Here is a 13333-nt window from a genome sequence, read left to right as displayed (position 1 = left end):
TCTACATTCCCTAAATTACTTTTGAAAATCTCAGCTGTAGATTTTCAATCTGGCTGAGGTCTGTTAAGTAAAACGGGGGGTTTCAAAATATATGCCCCCATTCCTACCCAAGAATATAAACCAGGTCAGCGCAGCTGTATCATGACAGATTTGTGGGGTCAGGAATTTGTTTTTTCTCTAGCTACTATGAAAAACTTCTCTGCTCTCAAGGCTTTGTAGTTCCTGCCTGTTGACCTTCACAGGTTGATACGGCCCATTGGTTAGAGCCGAGAATTGAAGGGTCCAGCTCTGCCAATGACCCACTGGGTGAATGAGTGCATCTTTCTGTGCCTCTGTTTAACCACCTGTGACAAAACCTCTTTCAGGTTTTGAAAGACTTAATTCCTGTTTGCACGTTGCTTTGTTATTATTCATTACAATCTACATAGGCAAGACAGGCAAAGAGCAGGAAGGGAAACAACGTCACACAGAGAGGAAGCGACTTGCTCAGCGTCACACAGAAAGGAAGTGACAGAACTGGTGTCACGAACATCTCCCCAGTGCCCGGAGTGAACGGGTGACATGCAAAAAGCATCACTTAACAGTTGCTGAATAAGACAGGGTGATGACATCTCTGTGGTGACGGCAGCACAGCCTCCCCCTCTCTCTATCCTTATCCCCACTTCCAACCACTCCTATGGGCTTAGTACAAACGGTTTGCCCTGCCTCCTCGCTAGCCCACGCGTGGGGCTTGTCCTGACTCCGGTCATCACAAGCCTCACTCAGGGAACCAGCCTCAGAAGCAGGGGCCAGAGCAGATCTGGCATGGAGCCAGCAGCAACCAAAGAGGGTCAGGACGGCAGGGAGCCTACGCAGAGGAAGGAGGCAAGGGGGAAGAGGGGTTACATGAGAGAAAAGCGGGTGAGGAAGCAGAGAGGGGGCAAGACAATGGCTGGCGCTTTATCTCAGCTGGAGTCCCTCTTGGTAGGGCCCTAGGACCACGCCTATACAGCCCAGCATGTCAGAGCTGGGTGCGTCCCTTGGGCAGCCATTCTGGAAACCACACCACTTTCAGACACAGACTTACGAGTTTAGAAAAAGCTCTGCCCTCGTGCCAGGCCGGAGGAGCTCAAGAGCCACACATCCCTACCCCGCACGCTTCTCTCGGCAGCGCCAGAGTCCTACCCTGGAAAGACAAGGCAAGCTTCGCGGGCGCTGCCCATGCCCACCTCCTTTCCCACGATGCCTCTTCTTTCCAGCTGAGTAATTGAATATAAAAGCCAGCCCAAGCCAGAGGCAACCTCCTCATGGAAACAAAACAGCAGCCAACAAAGGTGGCTCCTGAGAGTTATTCTAGGCAGCTTTCCACCAAGCTCGACAGGGAGCGACGTCAAGACACACGAAGAACCAAACTCCCCCGTGAGAGGGGCCCAGGCTAACCAGGGAAGAAAGCTGCACAAATACCCAACAGCAGCTGTCAATCCCTGACCCAGTGGAATGCAAGGCCTCGCCCAAGCTGCCGGGAGCCCTGCCAAGGGCTGGCTCCATGGAACACCTCCACCTGCCTTTGCAGCAACACAGGCCGATGGAGTAACACAACCAGCCGTTGGGGGGGAGGGGGGAATAAGGGTTGTGTGCACAAGGGGATTACAGATGGAGCACTAGTGATAGCTGGAGTCCCAGCTGCCCGAGCCTTCCCACATAAACATCAGTGCGAGTTACTCATGGACTTTCTGAAGTTTTCAGTGCGCAGGGTGGAGCGTTCCAGGCTTGGTTTCTGCCCCACGGAAAAGAGAGAGAGAGAGAGAGAGAGAGAGAGAGAGAGAGAGAGAGAGAGAGAGAGAGAGTGTGTGTGTGTGTGTGTAAAAAAGTTCAACAAGCATACTCCAGCCATTTCTCGTGGGCAAAGGGATTACAAATTCCCCAGCATAAAAAAAAAAAAAAAAATAATAATAATAATGTTTTTTAGTCCCTTTTAATTAATTCTCACCACCACCAGCTCTAACATCAAAGTAGATGGGGAGCACAAAGACAAACCGTGGGAGGGAGACGGACAGCCCTCACGCAGAAGGCCCTTCAGTGATCCAGAAAAGGCTGGCTCCGACCTGGCAGTGAGCAGTCCAGTAAAGTGTCTCAGCACCTTCAGCCATTTTTTTCCCTACACTCCCTCCCCCACACCCAAACCGACAAGGAAGTTAAGTGTAAACCTAAAACAAAAACATTTTAAAAGCAGCCTCTAAGTTTGGGCATCTCCAGAGGCCCAATTTCAGAGATTCAGATCACTACACCTTCAACAAGAGCCATCGGTGCTCAGAACCTCGGAAATACCTGGCCTTGTACATCTCAAGTTGGGCACCCAAAATGAAAGTGCCCCAAATTAGCAGACCCCTTGAAAAATGCACAGTGTCCACAAAACACCAGGGACTGAGGTAGGAAACATATAAGAGTCGGAAATTCACAGACATTGATGCCACAAGTTAACATAACCCCGTACAAAAAGTCTATGGGATCACAGATGCTCCCTTGCGCGCACACACAAACCTGGCAGTCCTTCCGAGCAGTGAAGTCAGAAATAACTGGGATACGCTTATGAACAACTTGAGAGCACAGACCATAAGAAAACAACACACATGCTCCAGGCTGCTGGAGCTGCAGTTGTCACAGGAACCAATTCCTATGCTTTACACATCTCCATTCTGCTGTCATTAACGTTATTCTTTTGCACTTAAAGTCGCTTTCCCTCGCCCCTCTTGGTGTCCTACTCTCTGCAGAAGTTGGCTGCCAGCTCCCACGCTGCCATTTAGATGAGTAAGAGGAGCAGGCAGGATTAAACAAAAGCCACTGTTTGAGAGAGAATCCTTGGAACTACACGTTGTCCCTGACCTGGTTCAAAAAATAAAAATTTTAATTAAAGCTTTACCACAGCTTATTAAAATCCAAGATCAACTTGGACTCAGGAAGAGGATTCCCCAAGCCTCACATGGCGGCTACAATAACACAAGTCTAGAAAAACAAGAGACATTTGTTATTCTTACGTAAAATTAAGCCCCAATCCTGCAATCAGATCCATGCAGATACCTGTGTCTATGTAAAACTTTTTGCCTCCCAGTGAGACTCAGTTCACAGACTCCGGGCCGAAGTCCCCGACCACCATGGGCATCATCAGTCACAGAAGAATCATTTATTTTTGCTTTCATATTTAAAAAGCTCGGTGTCTATGGTCTACCAATGCAAGTCTGCGAGTGTTTTGCCAAAATAAACCCGTAGAGCCCAACCCTACAAGGTGTTTAGGGCCATTAATGACTCCTTGTTTGGACTGCAGTAGTGCGCAGAGGTTCCATCTCTGATCAAGCTAGGAACTGTACAAACACACAGTAGCAGACAGACACTCCCTGCGCTGAAAAGCTGACAATGCAAAGTGACGGGACGGGCGAAGTGCTGGAGAAAGAAAGCGCTGCCGTGCCCATTTTACTGAGCCCAGCTAGAGATTACGGCCCAGGTTTTTAAAGCTGTTCAGGCGTTGCGGCACTTAACGCGATGCTGATTTTAACGACGCCTAAATAACTTTACAAAGCTGGGCCCAAGGCCACCCAGGATGTCTGTGGTAGAGCTGGAAATTGAACCCAGATTTCCTGAACGCCAATCTAGCTGTCTTAACCTCCTTCTTCTTAAGCCCTGCTAGCTTCAATGAGAGCTACGGGTGCTCAGCATCTCCTAGCACCAAGCCCTGGAAGCTTGTGCTCCAGCAGGCACACAACATTAATGAGGGAAAAAAACAGAAAATGTTTGGGGCCAGATCCTGCTCACGGGCTCGGGTTTTCAGAGGTCCTCAGGGATTGCTCCACTCGGGGCTGCGACACCAACAAACCGAAGTCCCACTGAATCCCTGTGACGATGCCAATTTTGAAAACGAGGCTTGGGGCTTGCAACACCCAGCATTGCAAGAATTAAGAATCTGGGTCTATTCTTAGTGCTGTGACCAGTCTCGTTAGAAGTCATTAAAGGCTGCTCAGGATCAGACGCCCAATATTTTCCTCCTCAACAACAACTTGCAGGCTCAATTCACGTTCTCCCTTTATGCCACAGTATCCAAAATGCAGGTAATTCTCCTGGGTAAAGCGCTAGGTAAAGCACTGGCAACCAACAAATCAACTTCCTTTGAAAACAAGAATTCAAGGAATAAGCAGCAACTAATGGGGCTTCTCCACAAGGGGGCTGCTCCGAGACCGGAGGTTTCAAAACAGACCTGCTCTGGAAATGGAAAGTAGGGAGAGGGGACCAAACGAGAACTCACAGCGTCAGTAAAGGACTGTAGGGTAAAGATAAGGGCAGCCAAGGGAGCATCATGTGTTTAATGCTAATCCAAGCAGGCTATGATGTGGAACAAACCGGAGGGTTTAGACGTACCTCAGCGGAAAGAGGTGCTGGGGAGAAAATACGTGTGGATAAATGATGAAGAGAATGGAATTAACAATTCAAGTTGGTGAAGATACTGAACCACATTTTCAATCTATGCCAAGGAACAAAATGACGTCGCTAACACAAGCAGGGAGTCCTTATAAAAAAAATAGCTCCTATTCGCCAGGACATTCTGGATGGGCGGAACCATGTGCCTGCACAGACCCCACGGACTTCAACAGGGATCGTGCTACACAGGGAAACCAGCAGGATTGGGGCCATAGCTCTTACCAGTGAGTAGATAAGAGGATCTGAGCCAATCAGTGACGTGCACCCTCAGAGAACGAGCAGACAAACGTACTGCACCAAGGACGGTGATATTTGAGGAGACAAGGAACTATGGACGGTGGCAGCATAAAAACAGAAAAAAAGGAGACTCAGAACAGACCTTCAGGAGAGAGAAAGTGTGACTCTGGCTATTACTATCATCTAGGTCTAATCTGTTCTCAGCAACTGTTCAATTTCTTAGTGTAGACAAGACTTTAATATCACTGTTAACTAATTTTGCTGCTGATCGTTTTAGCAGAAACAGACAGCTCCTCTGGGCTTGTAGGAGGAGTTCAGGACTGTGGGCCGAGCTTAGGGCACAGTCTCGCCGCTTCCCACACGTACATGGGTACAACCCAACGCTCAGATCTCCCTTGGACTTCTCTTGCTGCACGCCGCTGTACTGATCTCAATCTGTACCTACAGCATGGTGCGTTGTACTCCAGTCTTACAGGCTAAGCGAGACAGGTACCTGTTTAGGTAGGGTAACCATGGATCCCGTTTTGGCCAGGACAGTCCCTATTTTAAGCTCCGCCCCGGCCGTCCTGACTTTGTTGACAAAAGTAGGCACTTGTCCCGTTTGCTCTTGCCAAGAGTAAAGGGGACAATGCCCACTTTTGTCAAAGAAGTGGGGTGCGGAGGAACATGGGAGGGGGTGGTGACAGTGATGCCAGCTCCGCGCAGAGGCAGGGCTCAGGTGGGGGGAGGGCAGGGCACGAGTGAGCAGCAATGCCAGCTCCAGCCTCATGCGGGGGGCAGGGAAGGCTCAGGCGAGTGGCTCAGGCCAGCCCTCTGTGGGGGCGGAGCGGGCTCGGACCCAAGTGGGGAAGGGGGGGCTCAGGCGAGTGGCTCAGGCCAGCCCTCTGCAGGGGAGGGGAGAGGCGGAGCAGGCTCGGACCCACGTGGGGGAGGGGATGGGGGGGCTCAGGCGAGTGGCTCAGGCCAGCCCTCTGCAGGGGTAGGGGGAGAGGAGGACTCAGACCCATGCCGGGGAGGGGAGGCTCAGGGTAACCCCATGCAGTGTCCCATTTTACCTCTGGGAAATATGCTTAGCCTATGTTTAGGAACATTTGATTTCTGCAGGAAGCGACACTGGCCATTGAGCGAGGGGTGCTCCTCTTGCCGAGTCAGTCCCAGACAAATGCCCAAGCCTGGTTTTAGGGGGTGCTATTTTTCTGCCGACAGGTTAAACCTGAGATCCTTTTGCAAGAGTCAAGCCATGAGCCCCAAAGTCCAGACCACACTGTCACTCCAGTCATTACATTCTGCCCCCCAGAATTCCACCTGCCCTTTCAGTTAGATGCACCATTCTTCCCTTCCCGTTCTGAACAGCGGTGTAGCGCTGCTGTGCTCGAACGACGTACCCCAGAGGTGGTTTTATTTCAATGGTGGAGGAAGCAATTCCGTACATCCCCTGCCTACCACGCAGGAATGCTGGTGGCTTAATCCTCACCTGAGGCGCTTCAGACTCCTCTGAGCAATATTAAGCACCTCAAACACAGCAGGGAACAGCTACGGAAGATCGTTACTGACCCCACATGGCTCTGGCCTAACGTGAAGAGTTTTTCATTTACAGAACAGCTGTACGGTACATGTCATCATCCTCACTTTCCCAAATGCTTGTCTCGGAAGAGGATCAGCCGCCTGAAGCAAGCGCACCCTCTTCTGGGCTCTTTGGAGAATGGCCACTTCCACAGCAGTTAGTTTTCAAAATACAGCCCCCGCTCCATGATGCTAAATAACTCAGACTGCAGCATAATGAGGAGGAGGAAGGCCGGGAGAGTGAGCTAAGAGGCTACCATTTGGCACTGATTGAACTGAAGAGAGGCCCAGCACCTCTACGGGGAAACTCTACAGAGCCCCACAGGGATCAGACTTGGCTCTCTCTTCTCCCAACAACATCTACCCTTGTCTTGGGTTTAACAGCAGGCGGACATTTTTCAACTGAGACAGATTTTCATACAAAAATGGACTTTTTCCAATATTTTGGCTAAAAACGTTGACAACTTTTTTAGGGGTTTTCCTCCCTCCTGCCCACAAAACATCACGTCACCCGATGAAATGAACAGGAAACAAGTTTAAAGTACTCCTTCACACAAAAAGCACAGTCAACCTGTGGAACTCATTGCCAGGGGCGTCCATTAAGGGCTATTAGCCAAGATGGTCCGGGTGCAACCCCAGGCTCTGAGTTTCCCTAAACCGCTGAGTGCCAGAAGCTGGCATGACAGGGGATGGCTCGCTCGATAAATTGCCCTGTTCTGTTCGTTCCCTCTGAAGCATCTGGCACTGGTCACTGTGAGCAGACAGGCTCCTGGGCTAGATGCACCATTGGTCTGACCCAGCATGGCCATTCTTATAAAGCTCAGGGCGGGGGTTCTCAAACTGTGGATTGCGACCCCGTTTTAATGGAGTCGCCATGGCTGGTGTTAGACTTGCTGGGGCCAAAGCCGACGCCCGAGCTCCACCGCCCAGGCTCAAAGCTGAAGCCTGAGGGCTAAATCCCTGGGCAGCGAGACTCAGGCTTCGGCTTCAGCCTTGGGCAGCGGGGCTCAGGTTACAGGCCCCCTACCTGGGGTGACAGGGCTCGGGTGGGCTCAGGCTTTGGTCCCGTCCCCCCGCCACTCTGGGGTCGTGTAGTAATTTTAGCTGTCAGAAGGGAATCGCGGTGCAATGACGTTTGAGAACTGCTGGCATGGGGAAAGGATCTGGGCAATAGCCCCCGCTGCAGAAACAGCTAGCGGCCATTCACCCCTGCGCAGCCCCTCCAGGGCAGGGGTAAGGCTCAGGCGCGCTAAGGAATTACCTTCACATCCTGGCTCCCAAGCGGGTCCGTGAGCTGCTCCTCCAACGCCCGAAGCGATTCCAGCGCCAGCACGAGAAGGCGCTGCAGGATCTGAGGAGGGGCAGAGAGTTGGAGGGTAGAACCAAGGAGGACCCCAGACATCACAAGCCCCCGCACTGCGATAGGGACACCTCGCTAGCTGCAGGGGCAGGTACCCGGCTCCAATGGGGGCAGGGAAGACACTGTCCTCAGCCGGACAACACTTCTACAGTGAGGGGCATGAGGAAGGGAGGGACAAGGGCCCAGGTGCTGGGAGCATTGCTCAGGTGCAGGGGGTAAACAGAGCCTGCACAACACCTGGCCCCTGGGTAGTGGCAGCTCTGCAGCAGGCCCAGCAAAGAGGCACATCTGGAATAACCCTGACAGAGAAAGGGGATGGGAATCGGAGCACTCCAGTGCAAGGAGAGCAGACGTTACCCTGGGCTGGTTGCAGGCAGGCACCGCAGCGTAGCAGGAATGGGTGGGCAGGATGATGCCTGGCTCACCTGCGCAGAAGGCCGCTCTTTGGTCCACACTGAGCTCCGCTTGTCTCTGGGGGTGGCGATGAACATGACGGGGAGGTGAGGCCGGGCAGCCACAAACTCGTTCCTGATCTCGGTGTAATCTGCATCTGGGGAACATACCCAAAAGCAACATCCGAAACCCTGTCCATCAGCCCTGCCTGGGTGCCTGCCACATCCCTCTTCGCCCTCAGCAGCCCTGCCCAGCACACGCAGCATGGGAAGCCACCACTCTGCGCTCTCACCATAGGAACACAGGACTGGCGTGGACCTCCAAGGTCACAGAATCCAGTCTAGTGCTATCATGGGCCACCCAGTTTCACCTTCCCCTGGATAAACTTACCAAGCTTCATTTTAAATCTAGGTTCCAGAACCTCCCTCCTCTGTCCGTTAGGAACCTTCTTCTCATTTCCAGCCTAAATTTACTCAAAGCCAGTTTATCCCCCTTTGCGATTGGGCCAACATTGTCCTTTGGCTGACACAGCTCTCCCCGCACCCTGGAGTTTTCCCTCCCTGATGTATTTACAGAGGGCAATCGGATCCCTCTCAGCCTTAGTTTTGCTGAGCTAAATAAGGCAAGCTCCTTCAGCCTCCTCTCATAAGACAGACCCTTCATCTTTCTTGAACATGGGTGCTCAGAACCGGTCACCAAACACAAGGCTGAGCAGGGAACTGTCTAGGACTTGGGCGGCAGCCCTCGTCTGCATTTTCTGACACTCTGAAGTTGGTCAAAGCCAACAGCTGAAGGGGGGGAAGCAGAGTGAGGAGATTGTGGTGATGTATAGAGCAGCACCAATTAAATATAAAGCCCACAGACCAATCCAGGCCAAGATGCTTCCACTGACATGACCCCAGGGTCACTCGCAGCCCATCTGAGGTCAGGGATATTCACAGCATTATCGCACACTAGCGCTGAAATCTCCGGTACCACTGACCCCACAGTCAGTGTCTGATGCCAGCTGAAATAGCTTAAGAAATATAACAGCTTCAGCCAACACTCTGTGCCGATGCCTGGGGGTGCCACTGGCTCCCCTTCTCTGCATCCAACGACTCTGCTCAGCAAAAGGACCTGGTGACAAACCTGCCCCTCCCGGGCTCACCAGACTTTGCATAAGAAGTTTCAACCCAACACACATTAAAACAACCTAGTAACAAGCCCCACAGCAGACGTTAAACTCTGAAATGTCGAGAGTCTTTCAACTACTAGAGAATTGCTACCTAGGCACAGAGGTTAGGGAGTAGGGGAGATCCCCTGTGCTCCCATCAAGTGCGTCAACGCTGAAAGGGAAGTCTGTGATTGGAGCACAAGTAGGAATGTCTGCGCTAGCTCAAAGTTAGCTAGTTCACATAACAGTAGCGTAGATGTGATGGCAGGGATTCAGCAACCAGAGTACACACCTAGGGTCCTGGGCAGGCTTGTACTCCGACAGCCGGCCCATGAAGCCATGTCCACGCTACTACTGTTACCCAGGCTAGCTAGACTAAAGTTTGTGCAGGTATGACTCTTTGCACTACAATCGCACCTGCCATGTGGACATATGCTCAGGGCTCCTGTGACCACGCACGGTCCTACTTCGGGGGTGCACAAGATCTTCAGGAAGTTTCTTCTTTACCAGCCTGGCCCACAGGTCCCTCTCTTGGGCAGGCATAATACAGAGCCTAAGAATGGCCAAACGGGTCAGACCAATGGTCCATCTACCCCAGTATCCTGACAGAGGCCAATGCCAGATGCTTCCGAGGGAATGAACAGAACCCAGCAATTTCAAGAGATCCATCCCCTGTCGTCCAGTCTCAGCTTCTGGCGTTTGGAGGTTTAGGGACACCCAGAGCATGGGGCTGCGTCCCTGACCATCTTGGCTAATAGCCATTGACGAGCCTATCCTCACGAACTTATCTAATTCTCTTTCGAACCAAGTTTTATTTTAGGCCTTCACAACACCCCCTGACAATGATTCCCAAAGGTTGCCTGTGTGTTGTGAGAAGTATTTTTTTGTTTATTTAAAATCAGATTTTTTTGAGAAAATGCTTTTTGAGGAAAAAGCCAATCTAAAGATAAGATACATCTTTGAGCTATAATGTCTCGCCATAGAATAGGGATTATAAATTCTATAGTACGAGACAATATATTCATGTAATATTTAAGAAAAGTTTTGTAAATGAGTTCCAATAGTTCATGGATTAGGGACCCAATCTTACGCGGTTCCACAGGCTTCTGTACTGATTTCCATGCTGTATTTTGCGGAGGTTTCATCCACTCGTTTCACAAGGTTGGCAAGTTCATCTTCGCTGCCTGCCAGGCCGTAAATGTCATCAGCAAACCGAAGATTTGAGATTGTTCGCCCCCCAGTGCTGACTGTGCATCTGTGATCTTCCAGGGCATCAGTCACTATGCACTCCAAGTAGATGTTGAACAGCGTGGGCGAAAGAAGACACCCTTGCCGGACTCCAACAATTGTTCAAAACCATTCTCCTATTGTGCCATTGACAAGAACTGCACTGCTGACCTTGGCATACGGTTGTTTAATGGTAAGAATAAGCTTACAACCAACATTTTACTTCTTCGTGGTTGCCCAGAAAGCTTCGTGCCATACTCTGTCAAACTCCTTCTTGAAGTCAACAAAGACGTGGTAGATGTCCTGCTGATGTTGTACGTACTTCTCACATAGAACACAAAGATTGAAAATCTGTTCTGTGGTACTTCCAGCACGAAAGCCAGCCTGTTCTTCAGCAATTATTTCTCCATTTGCAGCTTCAATCTCTTCAATAGGACTTTCAACATCACTTTGCTGGGATCGTAAAATCACAGAATATTAGGGTTGGAAGAGACCTCAGGAGGTCATCTAGTCCAAACCCCTGTTCAAAGCAGGACCAAAACCAACTAAATTATCCCAGCCAGGGCTTTGTCAAGCCAGGTCTTAAAAATCTCTAAGGATGAAGATTCCACCACTTCCCTAGGTAACCCATTCCAAAAAAAAAAAAAAAGTATTTTTGGCTAATCAAGCTTATGGTCCGGTAATTTTGACACAATTGCAGGTTGCCTTTCTTTGGCAGAGTGATGATTAGTGACTGTGTCCACATGGAGGGCCACTCACTGGTCTGCCAAATCTTGTTGAGTATATCTATTACTATTTCTCCTCCAAATTTCATCAGTTCGGCTGAGATGTTGTCTATACCCGTAGCCTTTCCGTTCTGGAGCGATTTCACTGCTGTCTCCATTTCTTCATGGAGTATTGGAAAGTCATCCTCCTCTATTGAATCTGGGCTGTCTAGGACACTAGGATCTCCATTTGTCTGGTGGTTGTATAGATCAGAGCAGTAATTTGTCCACCTATTGATGATGTCCTTTTCTTCTGTAAGATTGTTCCCTTCTTTGTCTTGAATTGTGTTAGCTTTGGTCCATCTTTCCTTCGTCAGATCTTTTACAATCTGGAAGGCTCTATTGCTATTTTTATTATTGATACACTCTTCATTTTTAGAGCACTCTTTTTCAATCCGTATCTTCTTGGCCACCTTCATACCTTTCTTGATCTTTCTGCCAATTGCTCTGTACTGATCAGCTCCCTCAGTGCTGTTCTTGTCTCTCGAGTTCTCTTCCAATGTCTCACATTTGTAGTATTTCATTTGTGACACAAAGTTTTGTCTTCTTCCGGAGTTTCCCAAGAACGTCCATTGCTGCCTCATTCATTACAGCGTTGAAATTGTTGGTCATCGTTTCTACGTCTTCCTCTAGAGCAAGCAGCGGAGCAAATTTTCCACTGATCATTGCTTGGAATGACTCTGCAATGCTTCGGTCTAAGTCTTTCTGAGTCAAACTTGATTCTGGTGAACTCTGGCCTGACGATTTTCCTTAGCCACAGCCAAAAGTTTAGCATCACAAAGTCATGATCACTTCCAATATCAGCACTAATACAAGTACTGTAGTGCAATCTCTTATCATGAAAGTTGAACTTACACATATAGAATTAAGTACAAAAAAAACCTGCATTCAAAAATAAAACAAGGTAAAACTTTAGACACTACAAGTCCCCTCAATCCTACTTCTTGTTCAGCCAATTGCTCAGACAAACAAGTTTGTTTACATTTGCAGGAGATAATGCTGCCTGCTTCTTGTTTACAATATCACCTGAAAGTGAGAACAGGCATTCACATGGCACTGTTGTAGCCGGCATCGCAAGACATTTTATGTGCCAGATGCACTCAAGATTCATATGTCCCTTCATGCTTCAACCACCGTTCCAGAGGACATGCGTTGATGCTGATAACGGGTTCCGCTCAATAACCATCCAAAGCAGTGCAAACCGACACATGTTCATTTTCATCATCTGAGTCAGATACCACCAGCAGAAGGTTGATTTTCTTTTTTGGTGGTTTGGATTCTGTAGTTTCCACATTGGAGTGTTGCTCTTTTAAGACTTCTGAAAGCATGCACCACAGCTCGTCCCTCTCAGATTTTGGAAGGCACTTCAGATTCTTAAACCTTGGGTCGAGTGCTGTAGCTACCTTTAGGAATCTCACATTGGTACCTTCTTTGCATTTTGTCAGATCTGCAGTGAAAGTCTTCATAAAACGAACAACATCTGCTGGGTCATCATCCGAGACTGCTATAACATGAAATATATGGCAGAATGCAGGTAAACCAGAGTAGGAGACATACAATTCTCCCCCCAAGGAGTTCAGTCACAAAATTTAATTAATGCATTTTTTTTTTTTAAACGAGCATCATCAGCATGGAAGCGCGTCCTCTGGAATGGTGGCCGAAGCATGAAGAGACATATGAATCTTTAGCGCATCTGGCACGTAAATATCTTGCAATGCCAGCTACAAAAGTGCCGTGCGAATGCCTGTTCTCATTTTCAAGTGACACTGTAAATGCTGCCCGCTTCTTATTATCTCCCGTAAATGTAAACACACTTGTTTGTCTTAGCGATTGGCTGAACAAGAAGTAGAACTGAGTGGACTTGTAGGCTCTAAAGTTTTACACTGTTTTGGTTTTGAGTGCAGTTATGTAACAAAACAAAACAAACAAAAAAAATTTGTAAGTTGCACTTTCACCATAAAGACATTGCACTACAGTACCTGTATAAGGTGAATTGACAAATACTATTTCTTTTGTTTGCCATTTTTACAGTGCAAATACTTGTAATAAAAAATAATGTGAAGTGAGCACTGTCTAGTTTGAATTCTGTGTTGTAATTGAAATCAATATATTTGAAAATGTAGAAAATCATCCAAAAAAATTTAATAAATGTCAATTGGTATTCTATTGTTTAACACTATGATTAAAACT

At 48.8% G+C, this 13333-nt stretch overlaps 1 protein-coding gene across 3 annotated transcripts in view; it reads right to left on the bottom strand.

The window, feature by feature from the left end:
• The window catches only part of NOL6 (nucleolar protein 6), a 74057-nt gene that overhangs the window by 20062 nt on the left and 40662 nt on the right, over positions 1-13333 (bottom strand). For 2 of the 3 annotated variants that reach the window (XM_008166366.4, XM_065598672.1), the window contains exons 22-23: positions 8032-8156; positions 7508-7597 (exon numbers count right to left, since the gene is read on the bottom strand). In XM_008166366.4, the coding sequence (XP_008164588.2) occupies positions 7508-7597; positions 8032-8156 (215 nt within the window). The remainder of the gene's footprint in view (positions 1-7507; positions 7598-8031; positions 8157-13333) is intronic. The other variant, XM_065598671.1, reaches the window with a different exon arrangement.

The sequence above is a fragment of the Chrysemys picta genome, chromosome 6 (assembly GCF_011386835.1).
Source record: "Chrysemys picta bellii isolate R12L10 chromosome 6, ASM1138683v2, whole genome shotgun sequence".
Classification (NCBI taxonomy): Eukaryota; Metazoa; Chordata; order Testudines; family Emydidae; genus Chrysemys; species Chrysemys picta.
Note: the sequence above shows the minus strand (reverse complement) of the source record. Positions and strands in the feature narration are given on the sequence as shown.